Here is a 19,825-nt window from a genome sequence, read left to right as displayed (position 1 = left end):
AAATTAAATTCTAGATGGATTAAATATTTACATATGGAAAAAAGGGGAAATAACCAACTTGGAAGAAAAACCTAAGAAATAAAAAATATAGTCTAGAGATTAAAATCTCTTCTTAACCAATTCATAAGCTTAGAAGAAATTAATACATATTTGATTATATAGAAATTACAGGGGCCGGCTCTGTAGCCGAGTGGTTAAGTTCGTGCGCTCTGCTGCGGCGGCCCAGGGTTCAGATCCTGGGCGTGGACATGGCACCGCTCATCAGGCCACGTTGAGGCGGCGTCCCACATCCCACAACTAGAAGGACCTGCAACTAAGATATACAACTGTGTACAGGCGGGGTTTGGGGAGATAAAGCAGAAAAAAAAAAGAAAGAAAAAGATTGGCATCAGTTGTTAGCCCAGGTGCCAATCTTTAAAAAAAAGTTAGAAAATATTTTTATGGAAATTTTTATGACAAAAATTAGACAATTTTCTAATGTCTAATTTATGACGAGGTTTCAAAATTGAGAAAGATAACCCAATAGGAAAATAGGCTACAAAAATTTACAATAGGAAAATTTACAAAGAAGCAAATCTAGGAGTAGGTGAGGTTTATACTTATCAGAAAAGCATGAATTTAAATAGTATACTACCACTTATTGCAGGGCTAGAGAACACGTTTTTGAAAATGACTGATAGTATCTATTAAAATGATAAAACAGCATATATCCTTTGATCTAGCAATCTGTTGCTTGTAATCTATCCTCCAGAAATAAAAATACCTGAAATACAAAGGCTGATTATAAGGGTGTTTACTGTAGTGTTGTTTGTGGTGGCAAACAACTAGCAACAAGTTGAATCAGTAGGAGAATGGCTGAATAAACTTACAGTACATGATATCACAGAATACTGTGCAGTGATTGCTCATCTTACCCTACCTGACCATCATAATCATTCTTGTTGCTGGGGCTTGGCACTGGGCAACTATAAGCACCAAAAGGTAGTCCTAGTTTGGTCTGAATTAAGAGTTCCTAGTTAGTCTGGTGACTTCAAAGCTGCACAAGCACAAGAGCAGTACACTTCAGGAATATGAGAGAATGATTAATGAGGAATGGAAGAAAATAGAGGATAATTTAGATTTACATAGATACAGATGTTATTTAGGTACATTACCTCAGAAAATTAACCCCTGGCATTTATAATCTTATCTCAAGACCTACCTTTAAAAAAGCTAGTAACAAGCAGTACAGTGCTAACAGTTCTATTAGCATTTCATTATTTTGTGCTTAAAAGAAATCAATATAGTTGAAATCAGCCTAAGGTTTAAATGTTGCATATTCGTTTTTACCACTATTCAAAAAAGTACTATTAACTTTCTATGTCAAATTATTGTGGAAAGGGATCAAGTAAACAAAAATCCTCAAAATTTGTTTTAATTAAAAGAATATTGTTTAGGTCTGATATGTCCCTTTTCAGCACCATTTTCCCAAGGAAACAAACAAGAAGGGGACTAATTGTGTCTGGGAGAATAGAGAAAAAAATTAGTCTGCTGTTAAAATTGAAGCTGAAATGCAAGAGTTGATGTTTTACTTAGACACATATAAAAAAATTTAAGAGTAAGATGGTTTCCTCATTTTAAAAAACTGTCTAATTTCTAATGCCAATACTGGTTATGTGGAGTATCAAAATTTCTGATGTTTCAGTAAAAACTAATTTCTTTCTGCCAAGTCTGTGCGTGTATTATTAAGTTGATTTGATCCTTAAATGTACGTTGAGATCCAACTAACCTGTTGCAAAATCATGCTATAACTTCTGAGTAGACCACACACAAATTAGTGATGTGAGAGTAAATTTAAATAATTCAATTTGTTAAGCTACCATCTCAATTAAAAAATTATTTCAAAATTTATAGTAAAGCTATGATTTTAGAGATATTTTCCATAAAATATTAGCATCTGACTGGGAATGTCAGTCCAATATAACAAGTGCTTCATGTATAGCTTCCCTACTCCTATCTCTTTTTTTAATTTTCAGAAGTTTAGAAGAAACAGCAGAAACAATAGAATAAACATACATATTACCACAACCTGGAATTAACTAACATTGTCTTATATTTACTTGTAATCTTTATTTCTTTTTAACGAGAGATAGGTATTTAGATACAAAACTGAAGTACTCTTTAACTGCCACGCTTGGTCCCATTTCCCTTCTACTGCCTTTCTTTCTAGAGGCAACCACTTTTGAGAATAGAGTATATATCCTTAAAATCCATTCTTCATGCTTTTACATAAAAATGTTCATCCATAACCAATGCTTAATACTAGTGTTGGTTAATGTTGATTTAATTCAAATTCACACAGATACCATAATACATTCATCACTTCATTTTTCTTCAATCTACATGATTTTCCAGATCTTTCTGTTAATATATATCAATTTGTTATCTTAAGCACTAGAGAATATTCTACTGTGTGATTCTATCACGTTTTACTCATCCATTTCACAAGGAACAGAGATTTGTTTCCAATTTTCTGATAATATAATTCATGCTGCAGTGAACATAAAGGTATATGACTCCCCGGGTACATGTATCAGTCTCTCAGGTATACGTATATATACTCAAGAGTGGGTATTCTGGAATATATTTTAGAAATTTTTTCCTACCCCAAGGTTTGAAAACATTCTATAAAATGTTTATATTGCTAAGTTTTGCTTTTTGCATTCCAGTCTTCAATACTTTTCGATTTCATAATAAATAAAATATTTTAATATATGACAAAAGCAAAGATCCAATATTTGAAGTGTCAATTACCCTGAGACCATTTTCTTAATCATACATGATTTCCCTACCAATTTGTGATACCAGCTCTCGCAATTACCAATTGCCCATAAAGACATGCATGTTTCTGGACACAACATTCTGTCACAATCTGTTTTCTATCACTGCATCAAGAGGAAATAATTTTGATGATTAAAATGTAGCAAAACATATAACAAATAATGAACAATTTTGTCTCTTAATTTCAAATCTTTATACCTCTCATATCTTTGTCTTAATGCACCAGGTAGGCCTTCCAGAACTGTGTTGATTATTTTCTATGACTGGATGCTTACTTCAATGACAATGCTCCTAAAAGTACAGCATTAACAATGTTTGTTGTGGGAGTTCTGGGGGTATAGGTTTTCATGATACTATGATACTTCTTATTAAAATTCTCAGTATTTGAAGTTTTGAGTTCTTGCTGAAGGATTTTCCACATTCACATCAATTTACTGCAAAATGAATTTTCTGATATACTGTTAAGTATGAATTCTGTTCAAAGTTTTCCTAAATTCAAGGCATTCATAGAGCTTTAATGAGTATGAATTCTCTGGTGTCTGATGTGATGTGACTTCTGGCTAAAAGCCTTCCCACATTCACTACATTGATAAGGTTTTTCTCCTGTATGGATTCGCATATGTAGAGCAAGAGTTGAGAACTGAGAGAAAGCTTTCCCACATTCATTACAACCATAGGGCTTCTCCCCTGTATGGCTTCTCATATGCACAGTAAGAGATGAGCTTTGACAGAAGGCTTTCCCACATATTTTACATTCATAAGGCTTATCACCTGTATGAATTCTCACATGTACAATAAGTGATGTAATTCGAGAGAATGCTTTTCCACATTTATTACACTCATAGGGTTTTTCTCCTGTATGAATGTTGTGATGTTTAATGAGGTATTGCTTCTGCCTAAAGATTGTTCCACATTCATTACATTTATAGGGTTTCTCTCCAATATGAATTTTCTCATGCTCAGTGAGATTTGATTTGCCACTGAAGGCTTTTCCACATTCTTTACATATATAGGGTTTCTCTCCTGTATGACTTCTCTGGTGTCTAATGAGGCTTGACTTCTGAATGAAAGCTTTTCCACATCCTTTACACTCATAAGGTTTCTCTCCAGTATGTATTCTTTGATGGATAATGAGGTTTTCCTTCTGGCTAAAGGCTTTTCCACACTCATTACATTTAAAGGGTTTCTTTCCACTATGGATATTCTGATGTTTAATAAGGTATTGCTTCTGGCTGAAGGCTCTTCCACACTGATTACATTCAAATGGTTTCTCTCCTGTATGAATTTTTTCATGCTCAGTGAGATATGATTTGCCATTGAAGGCTTTCCCACATTCCTTACATGCATATGGTTTGTTTCCAGTATGATTTCTCTGGTGTTTAATGAGGCTTGGGATCTGAATAGAAGCTTTCCCACATTCATAAGGTTTCTCTCCAATATGATGTTTCTGATGAGAAAGGAAGTTTCCCTTCTGGCTGAAGGCTTTTCCACTTTTATTACATTTATATGGTTTCTTTTCTGTATGACTTCTCAAATGTAGAGTAAGGGAGGAGACTCGAGAGAATACTTTACCACATTCAGTACATTCATGTGATTTCTCTCCAGTATGCATTTTCTTATGCTCTATGAGGTTTTGCTTCAGGCTAAACATTTTTCCACATTCCTTACATTCAAAAGGTTTCTCTCTAGCATGAATTTGATCATGCTGAAGGAGATCTGATTCAGGCTGAAGGCTTTCCAACATTTTTATCATGCAGATATTTTCTCCAACACGAATTCCTTAGTATCTCTTGACATGTAACATGGATGAAAGCTTTTCCATATTACTAAATTCATATGGTTTCTCTCCAAAATTAATTCTCTCCAAAACTAATGAAGCTGAATTTATGATGAAAGACTTTCACCTTGGTTATCCTGAGATTAGGTGATTACAAAATGGGGTGAAATATAGCATCCTCATTATATTCCTAATGGTTCTTTCTTAAACAGCTTCTACCATATTTAAGTATAAATTATGTTCCAAACTCTTTTAAACTCAGTCCCATACATAGAGGTGTAGTCTTGAAGAATTAATATCTGTGCTCAAAGGAAATACTTTTCTATTTCATAGGTTTTCTGAGTTTTTCCTTGGCTGTATTTTCACAGAGAAAGACAAGACTTAAATCACAAGTCTTTCATGTTGTGTCTTTATCTATTTATAAATTTCCCAGGTCTTTTCTGAAAGGGAATACAAAAAAAATCATCATTAAAAAGAGTTAATAACTGTAAAATATTTAGTGCCTGGCATGTAGTAAACATCCAATAAAGTAGCTGTTGTCATCATCAACATCAACAACACTTGTGAATTTCTCCACTATTAATAAAATTTCACAAATGTGCTATTGTAAAATAGACTCTTTATTTCAAACCCAGTCTACCAGTATAAAAGAAAGCTCAAATACAACTAACATTCATGGGTGCATGTAGCTTAAATGGCATTTAAATGTAACCTTGTAGACTTCATAAATAAGTAAGAGAAAACATAAAGAACAAGTGACAAACAGGATGCAAAGACAAATACATAAAATTGGAAGAACCTAGGATGAAGGGATAAAAAATAAAATGAATAGAAGGGTCATTAAAAAGGAGGTGTGACTAAAGAGATATTTATTTCTACATCTTCCTGAAACTCCATTAAAATGGCAGTAAGGGGGCATATATTCATAAAAACTAAAAAGTTGAGGAGACATCAGTAGATGAAAAGTATTAGGAAATTTTGAAAGGAAATGTCAATAAACAGCAGAACTGAGTGGCTTAAATAAAAAGCCAGCAGATGAGGATTGCAACTAGAAGCAAAGTACTTTGTGACATAGCTGTCAACAGAAAGACTCTATAACTGGAGAAATTGGGTTAGAGTGGAAGGTGGGGCTTAAACAATGATTATAAAAGGAGTAGCTGATGCCCCCAACTTTCCCAGATGGAAGGAAATAGGAATTTATTATCCAGATAAAGTGTAACCAAGGGGCTCCAAATTTACTGATGACATGCAAAGTAGATGAGAGTGCCATAGTGCAAAGGGGATGAGAAAACGTTCCAGGTGTCAGATGATGGAAGGGTTCTTTTCTGAAAAAAATGAAAAGACCATGAGAACACTTGTAGTACTGACATTTGGAATCATATAAAAGAAGAACCTAGATATCTGACTGAATGCTGCACAGTGAAGCCCACCATTTTACAAGCCCTGTCCATGCACACACAGATTACAATAATCTCTCCGATACCTCAATATTAAGTATTAATGTGGAGCTCAAGGTCACAGAAATCTGATGAAAACCCTACCATGAAAGATCAAAACAAAAGGAAAAAACAAGGCAAGGAACAGAAGAACACATATACACATTACTATAATTAGTATCACAGAAAGCTAAGAGATTATATAGCAATGAAATATTAACAGGTGTGTATAAAGAAGTGCTTTTGGAAATAAACAGTATGATGTTGACCTTAAAAATTCAATAGGTTTAGGGGCTGGCCTGGTTGCATAGTGGTTAACTTTGCATGCTCCACTTTGGCAGCCCAGGGTTTGCAGGTTCAGATCCTGGGCATGGACCTACACACCACACATTAAGCCAGGCTGAGATGGCGTCTCACATATAAAATAGAGGAAGATTGGTGTAGATGTTAGCTCAGCAACAGTCTTCCTCAAGCAAAAAGAGGAAGACTGGCAACAGATGTTAGCTCAGGGCCAATCTTCCTCACCATAAAAAAACCCCAAAATTCAATAGGTTGGGAAAAAAAATTCCAGGAAATACCTCAGAATAAAAAAAGGAAGAATGGAAGGAAAGGAGAAAAGGATAGAGAGTAATAATTGGAAAATGAGTAGAGGAATCCAGGAATTTCAACATCTACTGAAGGTGGAGACAGGAGGCCCTCCTCTGGCACTCAAAGAACACTCAGGTCTTTAGTTGGTGCTGGGGTCCATCATGCATGAGAACATGGGAAGAGGCCTCCAGCTGTAAAGGAGCATAGGAGGGCATCCCCTGGGACATGTGGGGGACAGGATCTGTGAATGATATGGTGTGTGACTATCTGAGTCTCAGGCTCCTGGTGGGGTCCAGGGGCTTTGTCTGCTTCATTCACTGAGTTGTGTCAAGTGTCTCTAAAGCTCCTGCATGTCACAGGTGCTTAATATACAGTGTTCTTGAATGAACTCCAACCAGAAGCATCCCTGGTAGCATATTTTCCAGAGAAAATATGAAGAAAAACGAATGCAGGAACTTTTCCTAAACTCCATCTTTCATATTAGCATGTTGATAATGGTTAAAATTGATTACATAAAAAATAGGCAAAAAATGGCTGTATAAAATGTGGAAATAAACACCAGTAGACACAGTTAAATGAGTTGAAAGTAGCTGCCTATGTGAAGTAGGAACTGCAGGTAAGAAAAGATGGAGCAAGCATGGCTATAACCCTATTTGACTTTTAAAAGCTCCTATTCATTGCACCTACAGAGACGTCCCTGCAGATTTGGGTCCTTTAACTTGAACCAATCTATAATTGTAGAATAACCATGACCATGCTCTTTTGTCTAGTTGCAATTGAGTTTCACATGGGCTAAACAGCAAAATATACACATATTTAACAAAACAAAATAGGCCAGAAAATAGCCATCTTTGCTTCCAAATCTGATTTACTGCAGTGTTTTGATTACTGATACTATTATTTCTGGATACAGAAACTGTCCTTGCCATCGATTTCAGTTTTCATTTATTTCTCTTCTTTCATCATGCCTGATATACTGGCACCCAAGCTCTTCTCTTGTGAAGAGCCCCTTTCCCAGCCGCTCTCTAAATCCTTTCTTTTTTAATTGTTTTCCATCCTCTAGGTGGTAAACCTTCAACATTATTCTGATCTTTCACTCTCAAAATTTTATCCTCATTTTCTTATAAATCATTGTTAAGAACTGGCTCTGGTAATATGCTACGACTCATATCAAAGCTATAATTTCCATAAGTAGAAAAAAAATACCTCAACCCTTACCACATGCCATAAGCAAAAATTCACTCAAAATGAATCATAGACCTCAACATAGTGTTAAAACTATTATAAAAGAAAAAATGGTAAAGTAGACTTCATCAAAATTAAAAACTAAGCCCTTCAAAAAACAGTTAAGAAAACAAAAAGAAAAGCCACAACCTAGGAGAAACAGAGGGCTTGTATCCAAAATATATAGGACTCTTGAAACTCAGTAATAAAAAGATAAATGATCTAGTGTTGCTTTTTCCCCTCCCCACAGCCCCCCAGTTCACTGTTGTATATCACAGTTGTAGGTCCTCCTAGTTCTCCGATGTGGGATGCCACCTCAGCATGGCCTGATGAGTGGTGCTAGGTCCGTGCCCAGGATCCGAACAGGCAAACCCTGGGCCGCCGAAGCAGAGTGTACAGACTTAACCTCTTGGCCACGGAGCTGGTCCAATGATCTAGTTTTCAAAAAGGGCAAAAGACTAGAATAGACATTCACAAAATAAGACATGAATGGCCAATAAGCACATGAGAAGTTCATCTTAACTAGTAATCAGGGAAATGCATATTAAAACTCCAATGAGATATACTACCCACCCATTAAAATGGCTAAAGTTAAAAAGACTGCCAATCCAAGTATGAGAGTGTGAACTGTAACTCTCCTACATTGTTGGTGTGAATGAAAAATGGCACAGCCACTCTGGAAAACAATTTGAGATTATTTTATAAAGTTAAATATATACTTACTATTCTATTCAGCTATCCCACTCCTAGGCATTTATTCAAAAAAAATTAACATATACGTTCACACAAGGACCAGTATATGAAAGTTCATAATAGTATTATTCGTAATAGCCAGAAAACGGAAATAATCCAAATGTCTATCAACTGGTGAACAAATTATGTCCATACTATGTAACAATAATCAGCAATAAAAAGGAATGAAATATTAATATATGCAACATGAATTAGTCTCAAAATGCAAAACTAAGTTAAAGAGATTAAGTGTAAAAGATTATGCACTGTATGACTACATTTATATGAAATTTTAGAAGAGGTAAAGCTATAGTGACATAAAGCAGATTAGTGGTCACCAGAGATGGGAGAGGGATGTGGGCAAAAAGGCACAAGTAACTGTTCTGTATCTTGATTCTGGTGTTGGTTATATGTATAAACAATTACCAAAATTTATCAAATAATATCCTAAAAGGAGGTGACTTTTACTTTATATAAATTATACCTCAATAAAACTGAAAAGGGAAGTCTTTCCACACTGAAGCTCTAAAACAACCATGAATTATTTAATAATCACATTGTTTGTGCTAAGACTGCAGACAAGAAGGATAAAATACTGGCCTTTTTCTCAATGAGTTTCAATGTATGTCTTACACATCAAAGTGAAAAAATACAAATATAGGAGAGTATATACTTAGGATTCAAGTTACTCTGGAAGCTACAATATGGGATGGGAGTACAGAGATCGAAGAGACTGGGCTAGAAGTCATAGACACATTTTAATAAAAATGAAGCTTAACATCTTTTCAAATACCATGTCTAGTCAGGCATGGGAAACAAAAGAAAAAATATACATATGGGACTACATTACACTAAAGAGCTTCTGCAAGACAGAGGAAACCATGAACAAAATGAAAAGACAACCCACCAACTGGGAGAAGATATTTACAAGTCATATATCCAAGAAGAGGTTAATTTCCAAAATATATAAAGAACTCATACAACTCAACAACAAAAAAACAAACAAACTGATCAAAAAATGGGCAGAAGATATGAAGAGACATTTTTCCAAAGAAATATACAGATGGCCAACAGGCACATGAAAAGATGTTCAATATCACTAATTATTAGGGAAACGCGAATCAAAACTACAGTGAGATATCACCTTACACCTGTCAGAATGGCTATAATCACCAAGACAAAAAAACAACAAATGTTGGAGAAGATGTGGTGAAAAGGGAACACTCATCCACTCCTGGTGAGAAGGCAAACTGGTGCTGCCACTATGGAAAACAGTATGGAGATTTTTCAAAGAATTAAAAATAGAAATGCCATATAATGCAGCTATCCCACTACTGGGTATTTATCCAAAGAACTTGAAATCAACAATTCAAAGAGATTTATGCACCCCTATGTTCACTTCAGTATTATTTACAATAGCCAAGATGTGGAAGCAATCCAAGTGCCCACTGACTGATGAATGGATAAAGAAGATGTAGTATATATATATACAATGTAATATTACTCAGCCATAAAAAAGACAAAATTGTCCTATTTGCAACAACACAGATGGACCCTAAAGGCATTATGTTAAGTGAAATAAGCCAGAATGAGAAAGACAAACACCACATGATTTCACTCATTTATGGAAGATAAACAAACACATGGATAAAGAGAACTGATTAATGGTTACCAGAGGGGAAGAGGGATGGGGGGTAGGTAAAAGGTGTAAAGGGGCACATATATATGGTGGCGGATAAAAATTAGACTATTGGTAGTGAGCACAAAGCAGTCTACACAGAAAGTGATAAATAATAATGTATACCTGAAATTACACAATGTTATAAACCATTATGACCTCAATAAAATAACTGAAAAAAATGAAGCTCAAGGTTAAACAATGGATAGAACTTTGATAGATGGATCACTGCACAATCAAAGGCAAAGAAGAAAATTTCATATATATGAAGGGGGAGGTGAAAAGAGTGCAACCAATACTATTTCAAGCTGGAAGAATAATCACAATCACCAACTGTGTGGTGAAGAGAAGAGGGAGACTGAAAATACACTAATGTATAAGATATACATCATCCCCAGTGGGGAGGAAATAAATACTGTCTAAAGAAATCAAGGATGAAGACTAAGAAAGTTATGAATATACAGGCAACCAAGAGAAAGAAAAATATATAAATTTTACAAGTTTTCAGAAGGAAAGACATATATACTCAAAACAAAGAAATAAAAAACCCTACAGTAAAAGATAAAAAAGATGAGGCAGAATTTAAAACAGAAAGCATAATATTAAATAAGAGAACCAACACCAACAATGCTGTTCCTATCAATGAATGCAACTAGAACAAACACAACTATTAAAAGAAAAGGACTATGACAGGCTCATACAGAAAATTCTCAGGCTGCAACCCTGACCTCCTGAATCAGAAAACCTGGAGGTAGGGCCTACCAATCTTTTAACCAGCCCTCCAGGTGATTTTGAGGCATGCTAAAGTTTAACAACTGATAGAGCAAAACTCACATAAAATCTATATATACAAGAAATGCATCTAAAACAATATGCATCAGAAATGCTGAAAATAAGGAATAAAGATAAAATAAGGAAGATAATCATACATATATAAACCATAGAAATCCAAGGTATAAAAACATATTAGTAACTGAGAAGACTTTCTCTCAACCTAGGAGATCAAATCCATAAAATGACAATATATAAAAAATAAGAACATAAAATAAAAATATATACTAATTTATAATGTAGAGCTAATCAGTTTATTCTGTATCTTGAAAATAGATAGTAAAGCACTTTTTTAAATGCTCAAAGAACTTTCTCAAAATCACCCTATGTAGCAGGCCTATAAAACCTCAAATATTCCACAAAGTAGAAAAGAACAGACAAAATACTCCGAATAAAAAAAAAAATGACATAAATTAGAAAAACAAAAGGTTTTCGCTTATAAATTTCAAAATCTATTGGCTTGAACAAACTCTTTGGTCAAAGAGAAAACAATTGCAGAATATTCAGAAAACAATGTATATCAGAATGTATAAAACTCACTTGAAAAAATGCTTTTAGCACAAATGTTTACATTATTTAAAAAAGAAATAATAAGGGGCCAGCCCAGTGGCATAACAGTTAAGTTCATGGGCTCCACTTCGGCAGCTGGGGGTTCACTGGTTTGGATCCCGGGCACGGACCTACACACCACTTATCAAGCCACGCTGTGGCAGGCGTCCCACATATAAAGTAGAGGAAGATGGGTATGGATCTTAGCTCAGGACCAATCTTTCTCAAAAAAAAAAAAAGAAATAATAATGATAAATTAAGCCTTCAAACTAAGGAATTATGAAAAGGAAAAGTTAATATAAGAAAAACAAAAATTTAGTAAACAGAAAAGAAATTAATGTATTAAAAACCATACAAATAGAAATAATAAATATATGAATTGATTCTTAGAGAAATAAAAAGGAATAAAAGCAAAATTATAAAAATAAAAAATGGTTATTTGGAACTAACTGTAGATAGAAAATAAGGACTGTAGAGAGTACAGCAGCTCTCCCTGACCTGCCGTTTGGCCGTCCGTGGCTTCAGTTACCTGTGGTCAATCGCAGTCCGAATTGAAACCACAGATAAGGGGGGACTACTGGAACAGTACCATTCTCGGTTTCAGGTATACGCTGGGGGTCTTGAAAACTATTACCCGTGGATTGGGGTAGGGCCCTGTATTTGCTCAATCCTATGCAAACAAATTTGAAAACCTGGCAAATATAACCTATGAAAAATGAGACTAGAAAACCTAAAAAGAAAAAGAAAAAAATAGAGACAGTTATTAAGGTATTTCATCACCCCAACGCATAGGTGGCTTAGCATGTGGATTTTACTAAACTGTTAACAAATACAGTAATACTATTTACTTTAAATTTTCCAATTAATTCTTAAATTCATTAAATTTGCAAAAGTATGATGTACAATAAATGGGGACGTAAGCTACTATATTCCTAATAAGCCAAAAGAATACACAAAAATTACATCTCCTTGGCAATTAAAACCCTTCATATTTTGATAGAGATTACATCAACAGCCTTCACACAGACTTATCAGAACTGAATTTTTCACATTGTAAAATGACAGTCCTGAACTAAAATAGGCAACATCATCTGAATACCAGGCAAAATTGTCCTCTTAACAGCATTTATCTTGTGGTTTAAAAAACATTTTTCAGAATATAAATCAAAATGCTCTAATGTCAAGCAAACTCCTTTTGTGCTACAATGTCTGGCTTGAGTAGCTGCAACAGAGATCCTATGGCCTACAAAGCCTAAAATATGTACTGTCTGGCCCTTTACAGAAAAAGTTAACTGCCCTCCTGCACCACAGTGGGGATTTCCCCCTCCTCCACCTGTCTAGAACCAGGATCCATTGTTGATCCAGCTCTGACCACAACTAAATGAGAAAGAGACAACCTCAAAGAAATCTCGATCCTTAAAGGACCACAAAGACCAAAGCTACCATGCGAATCTTGACTGCTCACCACACAACTGTTATATGACCAAGAAACCAATTCCTACATTCATTAAACCAGTACATTTTGGGGTTTATTGTAGTCACTTAGTTTTACCATGATTGACAAAATTTTTAGTCCTGTCTCATTGCTTGACATATCATGTCTCTGCAGATGCCTACTCAACTAAGGCACTGTAGCATGAAAGTGATCATGGACAATAAGAAAATGAATGGACACGGAGATAAGGAACGTGGCCATGTCTCAGTAAAACGCTATAAAAACACAAAGTAGGGTGTAGTTTGCCAACCCCCTTTACACCGTTTACACAGAATACATTAGGAGTTTGCTTGACATTTGAGCATTTTGGTTTCTATTTTGAAAATATTAATCACTTGCCTGGACCTCTCTCCCCAACAACTGATTCACATATCCAAGTGGCTATTTAAAATCTCCACTTGGGGGCCAGCTCCGTGGCCGAGTGGTTAAGTTTGCGCGCTCCGCTGCAGGCGGCCCAGTGTTTCATTGGTTTGAATCCTGGGCGCGGACATGGCACTGCTCATCTAAACCACACTGAGGCAGCGTCACACATGCCACAACTGGAAGGACCCACAACAAAGAATATACAACTGTGTACTGGGGGGCTTTGGGGAGAAAAAGGAAAAAAATAAAATCTTTAAAATCTCCATGTGGGTGTCTAATGGGGATCCAATTTATCCTGCCCCAAAACAAACTCTTGTTCTCCCAAACCAGCTCCTCCGAAATTCTTCCTCTGTCTTTAAATAGCAACCTCCTTCTCCCAGTTGTTCAAGCCTTGCCACTTTCTCTCAGGTCACTCACTGTATCTTCACATCTAGTTGGCTTTATCTTTAAAATATGCCCAGAATCTGGCCATTTCTCACAATCCTCATTGGGACCACCAAAGTCTAAGCCACATCACGCCTTGCCTGGGTTATTTAATAGCCTCTTCACTGGTCTTCCTACTTTTGCCTTTGCCTCTTGACAACTCTTCCCAACTCAGCAGCGACAGTAATCTTGTCATAGTCAAATCATGTCATTGCTTTGCCTGAAAGTCTCCTTGTGTACACTTAAAAACATTTAGAAGCGTACACTGTTAACAGTGGCTGCTTGTGGGAAGAGAAATGGAGAACTGAGGGCCAGGAATGAGGGGACATACCCATTATTTTAATTGTCTATCAAGTATATGTATTAAATTTTTAAAATACTAGTATTATTTCTTTTTAAAAGTAATAAGGAGGTGAGGGGCCGGCCTGGTGGCACAGCAGTTGAGTTTGCACATTCCACTTTGGTGGCCTGGGGTTCGCCAGTTCAGATCCTGGGTGTGGACCTGGCACCGCTTGGCAAGCCATGCTGTGGTAGGCATCCCACATATAAAGTAGAGGAAGATGGGCACAGATGTTAGCTCAGGGCCAGTCTTCCTCAGCAAAAAAAGGAGGACTGGCAGTAGTTAGTTCAGGGCTAATCTTCCTCAAAAAAAAAAAAAAAAAGCAAGAGGTGGAGAAATGTTGAACTATGATAGTTGGAGGTAAGAAGACAATAGGAAGTAAGAATAAGAGGATAAAATTCAACTCTGAGGTACATAACAATGGAAGGAAGGAGAGATGATAGAAAGTTAAATTTTAAAGAACAGAATCTACATGCTCATTTTTGAAAGATTACAGATCCATAACCCTTGACAAGACGGATCAAATGCTTAAGGAAATGAGTCTAGGCATATAGGGAGAAGTGAAAAATGGAGAATGTTAGTGAAAGGGAGAACAAACACAAAATTTAGGCTGCAGGAATCATAGAACTGAGACTGCAAATGAGGAAGAGAGGCTGGTATCCAGAATAGAAGTTAGAGGGGCAACCAGTCCTCCAGAATCTGAGAAAAGAAGAGCACTGATCCAGGAAGAGTTATCTGGAAATGCTATTTAGGTATCTAAAGAATTTCCAGCAGCCGTCACTCCAAAAGACATGAGCTGATAAGAAAATCTCCTTAAAAAAAATTTCAGAGGTTGCAAACTCACTGAATACCTGTAATGAGCCTTCATCCCATTCACACCTGCTGGGTTCTTATTTACTCACCTGGAGAACACCGCCTTTACAGTTCTTCCTCAACCATCCATTGCTCTTCTTGTTTGAACTGGTGACTTTAAACTTCTAAATAGTGACACAGGACTTGGACTTTCCTGTCGACAGTCAAAGCAGCATTCCAGAACTCAGGCTAAAAGCTCAGAAGTTTTGAAGGATCAGGAAAGTGCAGCTCCTGGGCATGCACAAGGAAACCGGCCTGGGAAAAAGAACAAAGTAATGCTGACTCTTTGGCTTGGGAGCTGGAGCACACATGCATGACAGCACATGGAAACAACAGTGTATTTTGCATCTCAAGCCAAACCCATTATGCCATTTAAAGGCTCCACTCATTTCAGAAGCTTATTTTGAGAATTTAGCTTATATAGAGAAACTATGAGACTCAGTTGCTAGAATTCTACAGAATCACAACCCGCACAGGTACCTTTGAGCAGGTGTTACTTGTGGCCTTGCTCCTGATTGAGCAGTCGTAGTTTTGAATATAATTTTCCTCCTAACACTTTTCTCATAAATGTGAAGTCACCAACCATGAGTGATATGGATAAAATGTAAGAAAGTTATTTTGGTATTATTCATGGATCAGAGTTCTTAAAAATTTTAGAAGCCTAATATTTTACCTAGGTTATGGTACTCTAGAAGAAATTAAATATTATAAGGGTCCTATAATTATATGGTCATTCATTGATTCAGCAAACATGTATATTTATCACTTATTATATATAATGAAGAGACCATAGTCTCCAATTTTTAATGGGGTTTGACAAATAAGAGGCTTAAACTTACTCAGAAGCTCTTCCCTTACTCAGATGTCAGTCTTAGAATCTGGCTGGACAATGCTCTGAATTGATGAAACAGGTAATACAGAGGGGGAATGGATAGAGACAAACTGCAGAAGAAAGGAAATATCAGTATGACATTTTAGATATAAAGAATTTGAAGTTCCTGTGCAACCTCCAGGTGAAGCTGTCCATTAGGCAGCTGGATATAAGATGAGGAGCTCAGGAAAAGTGTCAATTAGGAACGGACATTTGTTAGTCATCTGTGTCAGCTGAAGCCACAGCAGTGGAATTCCATTACTTATAGAGATCTTAGAGGTGAAAAAAGATGATCAAAGTCAGAAACTTAGGGACACTAATAGTTAATGGGCAAACAGAAACATAAGTCACTAACGGAGTTGGGGGGGGCGGCGAAGGAGCTTGTTCCTTGGCTTTGACTGGAATTATAAAAATGAAAGTAGTATCATGGAAGTCAAGGAAACAGTCAAGAATGAGGCAGTGATAAACATGTGAAAATGAATGGCGCAAACACAGAAATCTAATTCCTCCATCCCAGTTAAAAATGGAAATATACAAAACATGCAAGCAAAAATGTGATTCTTACCCCAGCCCTAGCTGCTGCATCTCCCTCCTGACAACTGTTTTTCTGCATAAACTGTAAAAGTTTCTTCATGCAACTACAAACATACATTCTTATCGCCACTAACTCAAAAATGTAGTATATTACACCAAACAAGCACCTTGCTTTCCTCACGTAACAAAATACCTTCCAGACTTTTAAAATCTAAGATATGATACACATTTCCATTTACTCAAGTCTTCTTTTGGGCCCTTCATTAACATTTAAAAATAATCTTCATGTAGCTTTTATACATTTCTTGTTTACCCCTTGGCACTTTAATCTCATTTGTTGCTATTGTAAATAAAGTAGTGTCTTCTCTATAACTATTACTGATTATTTTATGTATATATCAAAGCTATGATTTCTGTATATGAAGTTTGGTACTCTGGTACTTTACTTTTTCATTTTATTGAAAAATATGTTAAGTGTGATAAAATACTGAAAGAAAGTATCTTTCAGACACTGAAAGAAAATTTGTTTCACTACATTTACAAAGGCCTTTTGGTCTGCGGAAAACCTGGTTAAACTAGGAGTCAGACTACCATGCTCATTGCCAAACTGGAGAGTCTTAAAGCGGTTCTTTGACCTCTCCGCACCAAAGACAGGACAACTTGTTTCCTAATTCTGTGTTGTCTGCAGTAGTGGAAACTCTCTCTTAAAGCTATTCCTTAGTCCAGGGCTTCTCAAAGTTCGTCCTCACCAAAGTTTGTCCAAAGAATTAAGAAAAGTTAATACCTATGGGGAGTCTAGACACCCGATAAGAAGATTTTTGGAAACCTTTCCTCTTAAAAAAAATTAATGCTAATTTTCTGTACTCGATGAGTCTGCTTTTACATAAAAATCGCTTGAAAATTTACTTGTCGCTCAATTGCTGAGCCTTTCTCCTCTCTAATCTTTCAGAAAACCGGATGCTCCTGAAAAATGCATCCTTATTATTTTAGAAAAGAGAAAAGTGAGGTTTAGAGGTTACTACCCCACAAAGCTCACAATGCCATCCATCCTCACAAAGTTGGAACCACACAGTTTCTCATACAGGTTGAAACTCTGCAACCCCCTCACACCCTCCGTCATGCATCCGCAGTTTCCTCCTGTACCCCTGCCCCCATCCACAGAAGCTGTGAACGCGGAACGTCACAGGAGGCGATTCCTCCCCTTCAGCCTCCCCAGCCCCATCACCAGCTCCGCGAATCCTTCCCTACAGCCTCCTTGACTGGATTCTGAGCCTAGAAACCCAGATCCCACACCCAGATCTGCACTTTGCGGAGCCGATACCAAACTCACCAGAAGACAAAGACGACGATGCTGAGCCAGAAAGTGTGCGCCTGCGCACTCCTTGGGCTGGCTGGCCCTCCCAGAGGTCTCCTGGGCTCCGCCAATCCTGGGCTCCAGACCGGACGGCATCAGTCCACAGCGGGCGGTTCTCTACTTTTATGACTGTGGACTACATTTCCCAGCAGTTTCAGTGTTTCGAGTCAGCTTTTCGCGCTTTCTTTCCTCCGGTAGAGCTTGTGGGACTGTCTCCCTGATAGGGGAACGAGTGTAAGTAGGCCGAGTCTCGGGACTCAGTTACACTTTGTGAACTACCTCTGGGAGTGGACAGTGGTGTGCTTTGGGTTATAACAAGCTCGGTTCAAGCTCGCCAGGCTGGCACCAACTAGGAGCCACGGTGCGAGGCTACGCCAGGATTGCCAGAAGACTCCAGCGTGCGCTTCGAGGCTCGCGGTGTGGGGTGGCGACGTCTCGTTCGCCCAGCTCAACATGGGCGCCATCTTGTCCGTCGCGAACGGGGCGCTGAACTACATTTCCCAGAGGGCGCCGCGCCCCCTCCTCTTCCCCACAGCGAGGCGGGCGGTTCTGAGCAGAGCGGGGCTGGACCCTGGTGCTGGTCTCTGTGAGCTGTTCCGCCCGGCCGCTGACGCGATCCCGGGGTGACCGAAGGTGAAAAGTCCAGAGCCCAGGGCGGGAACGGAGACTGAGTATTAAGTCTGTTCTGGATGAACGGGCTGAGGAGGGGTGGTTGTGAGGTTGTGTGTCCCAGTGATGCGTGTGTGTGATACCGTCTGCGGATGTGAGGAGCTTTATGTGGGTGTGACTGTGAGTCCCCGTGGTATGATTGTTAACGTGTGACCGTCTGTAACAGTGGGTGTGGGTGTGGGTTACCTGTGACTGTGTGTCCCTGTGGTGGGTGTGTGATTGTGACTGTGTGACCGTGTATTCCTATTTGTGCAGCTATAGGGAGCTTTGTGACAGTGCTTCTGTGACTGCGCCCCCGTGGGGATTGTCACTGTGCAGCGCTGTGTGGGGAGAGGAGGGAGAGAGTGTGTGACTGAGGGTGTTACTGTGCCTAGTGGTGGCGTGTGTTTGGATTTGGGGAGACTGACTGTCGGTGACTGTGTGTCACATATAGTCATATGCGGGAGCACAGGATGGCTTGCCCCTTGACAGTAAAGACCCTGACTCTTCTCTATGACGCTGAGATTGAGATGGACGCCGCCGTCTCCTCTGACAGCCCTTCTCTCGTGGGGGAGGGACAGTCGGAGCAAGATGACCTCGTCATCTGGGCTCCAAGAAAGGTTTGTTGTTTCCTTCCTCATCTCTGTCCTTCTCCAAGAGACATCTCCAGAGGAGGAGGAAATATCTCTGTGACATGTGAAAGTCCTTTTAAAGTGCTTTGGTGTTTTACTTTCTGAAATGCTTTATTTCTGGACGTGATTTTTTTTCTTTCTTGGCAGACGCCTAACAGACCCATCAAGTAAGCTGGAATCTACTATTTCTCTTTGGAAGTATCGTCCTTGCACTCCCTTATTTTTCTTATTAATATGGCAAATGGTTCAATTTATCTTGTCTGCTGAGTATTTTGGTTTTACATATATACACATCTAGAGATACGGGTTGATTCTTAGACAGTTGTTCAGAGATGTAGGGATGGGGGCAGGGCGGGCTCACTGGGCATGTATTCTTTGGCCCTCCTTTTCCCTCCCTGCCTGGAATGTGGGTATGGTGCTGCATGTTGAGTAGCCATCTTATAACCATGTGTTTACTAGGAAAGGAAGGATATGAGAATTTACAATATTATATTAAATGAAAATAGAGGATTTTTAAATTGTATATGTGGTAAAGAAAAAAAATTTACCTATAGATGCATGAAATGTGTAGTAGCATTTTAATTATCTTCCTTGAAACTAGACTGTTCGTGAAAGGAGCTGCCTCTCCTTGACTTTTTGTTTAGCTAAGTGTAACTAAAGTCTGACTAACCATGGCTG

General features: G+C 37.8%; 1 protein-coding gene across 4 annotated transcripts; it reads right to left on the bottom strand.

Annotated features, from left to right (window-relative positions):
* Positions 1-2,089: 2,089 nt before the first annotated feature.
* On the bottom strand, positions 2,090-18,632 carry ZNF260 (zinc finger protein 260). Of its 4 annotated transcripts, XM_070224293.1 has the most exons (4): positions 17,844-18,084; positions 15,948-16,050; positions 15,159-15,363; positions 2,090-5,037 (listed from the first exon to the last, which is right to left on the bottom strand). In XM_070224293.1, the coding sequence occupies exon 4, from the start codon at positions 4,571-4,573 to the stop codon at positions 3,335-3,337; it is 1,239 nt and encodes a 412-aa protein (XP_070080394.1). In that variant the 5' UTR covers positions 4,574-5,037; positions 15,159-15,363; positions 15,948-16,050; positions 17,844-18,084; the 3' UTR covers positions 2,090-3,334. The 4 variants fall into 4 exon arrangements, with proteins under 4 accessions (XP_070080394.1, XP_070080393.1, XP_070080396.1 ...); XM_070224292.1 differs by lacking the exon at positions 15,948-16,050 and having other exon boundaries at positions 17,844-18,632; XM_070224295.1 differs by lacking the exon at positions 15,948-16,050 and having other exon boundaries at positions 2,090-8,279; positions 17,844-17,969.
* Positions 18,633-19,825: the final 1,193 nt, after the last annotated feature.

Source organism: Equus caballus, chromosome 10 (genome assembly GCF_041296265.1).
Source record: "Equus caballus isolate H_3958 breed thoroughbred chromosome 10, TB-T2T, whole genome shotgun sequence".
NCBI classification, from domain to species: domain Eukaryota; kingdom Metazoa; phylum Chordata; class Mammalia; order Perissodactyla; family Equidae; genus Equus; species Equus caballus.
Note: the sequence above shows the minus strand (reverse complement) of the source record. Positions and strands in the feature narration are given on the sequence as shown.

Excerpts from the sequence above, each read along its gene's own strand:
- ZNF260 (XM_070224292.1), bottom strand. The coding sequence starts at position 4,573 with ATGATAAAAATGTTGGAAAGCCTTCAGCCTGAATCAGATCTCCTTCAG.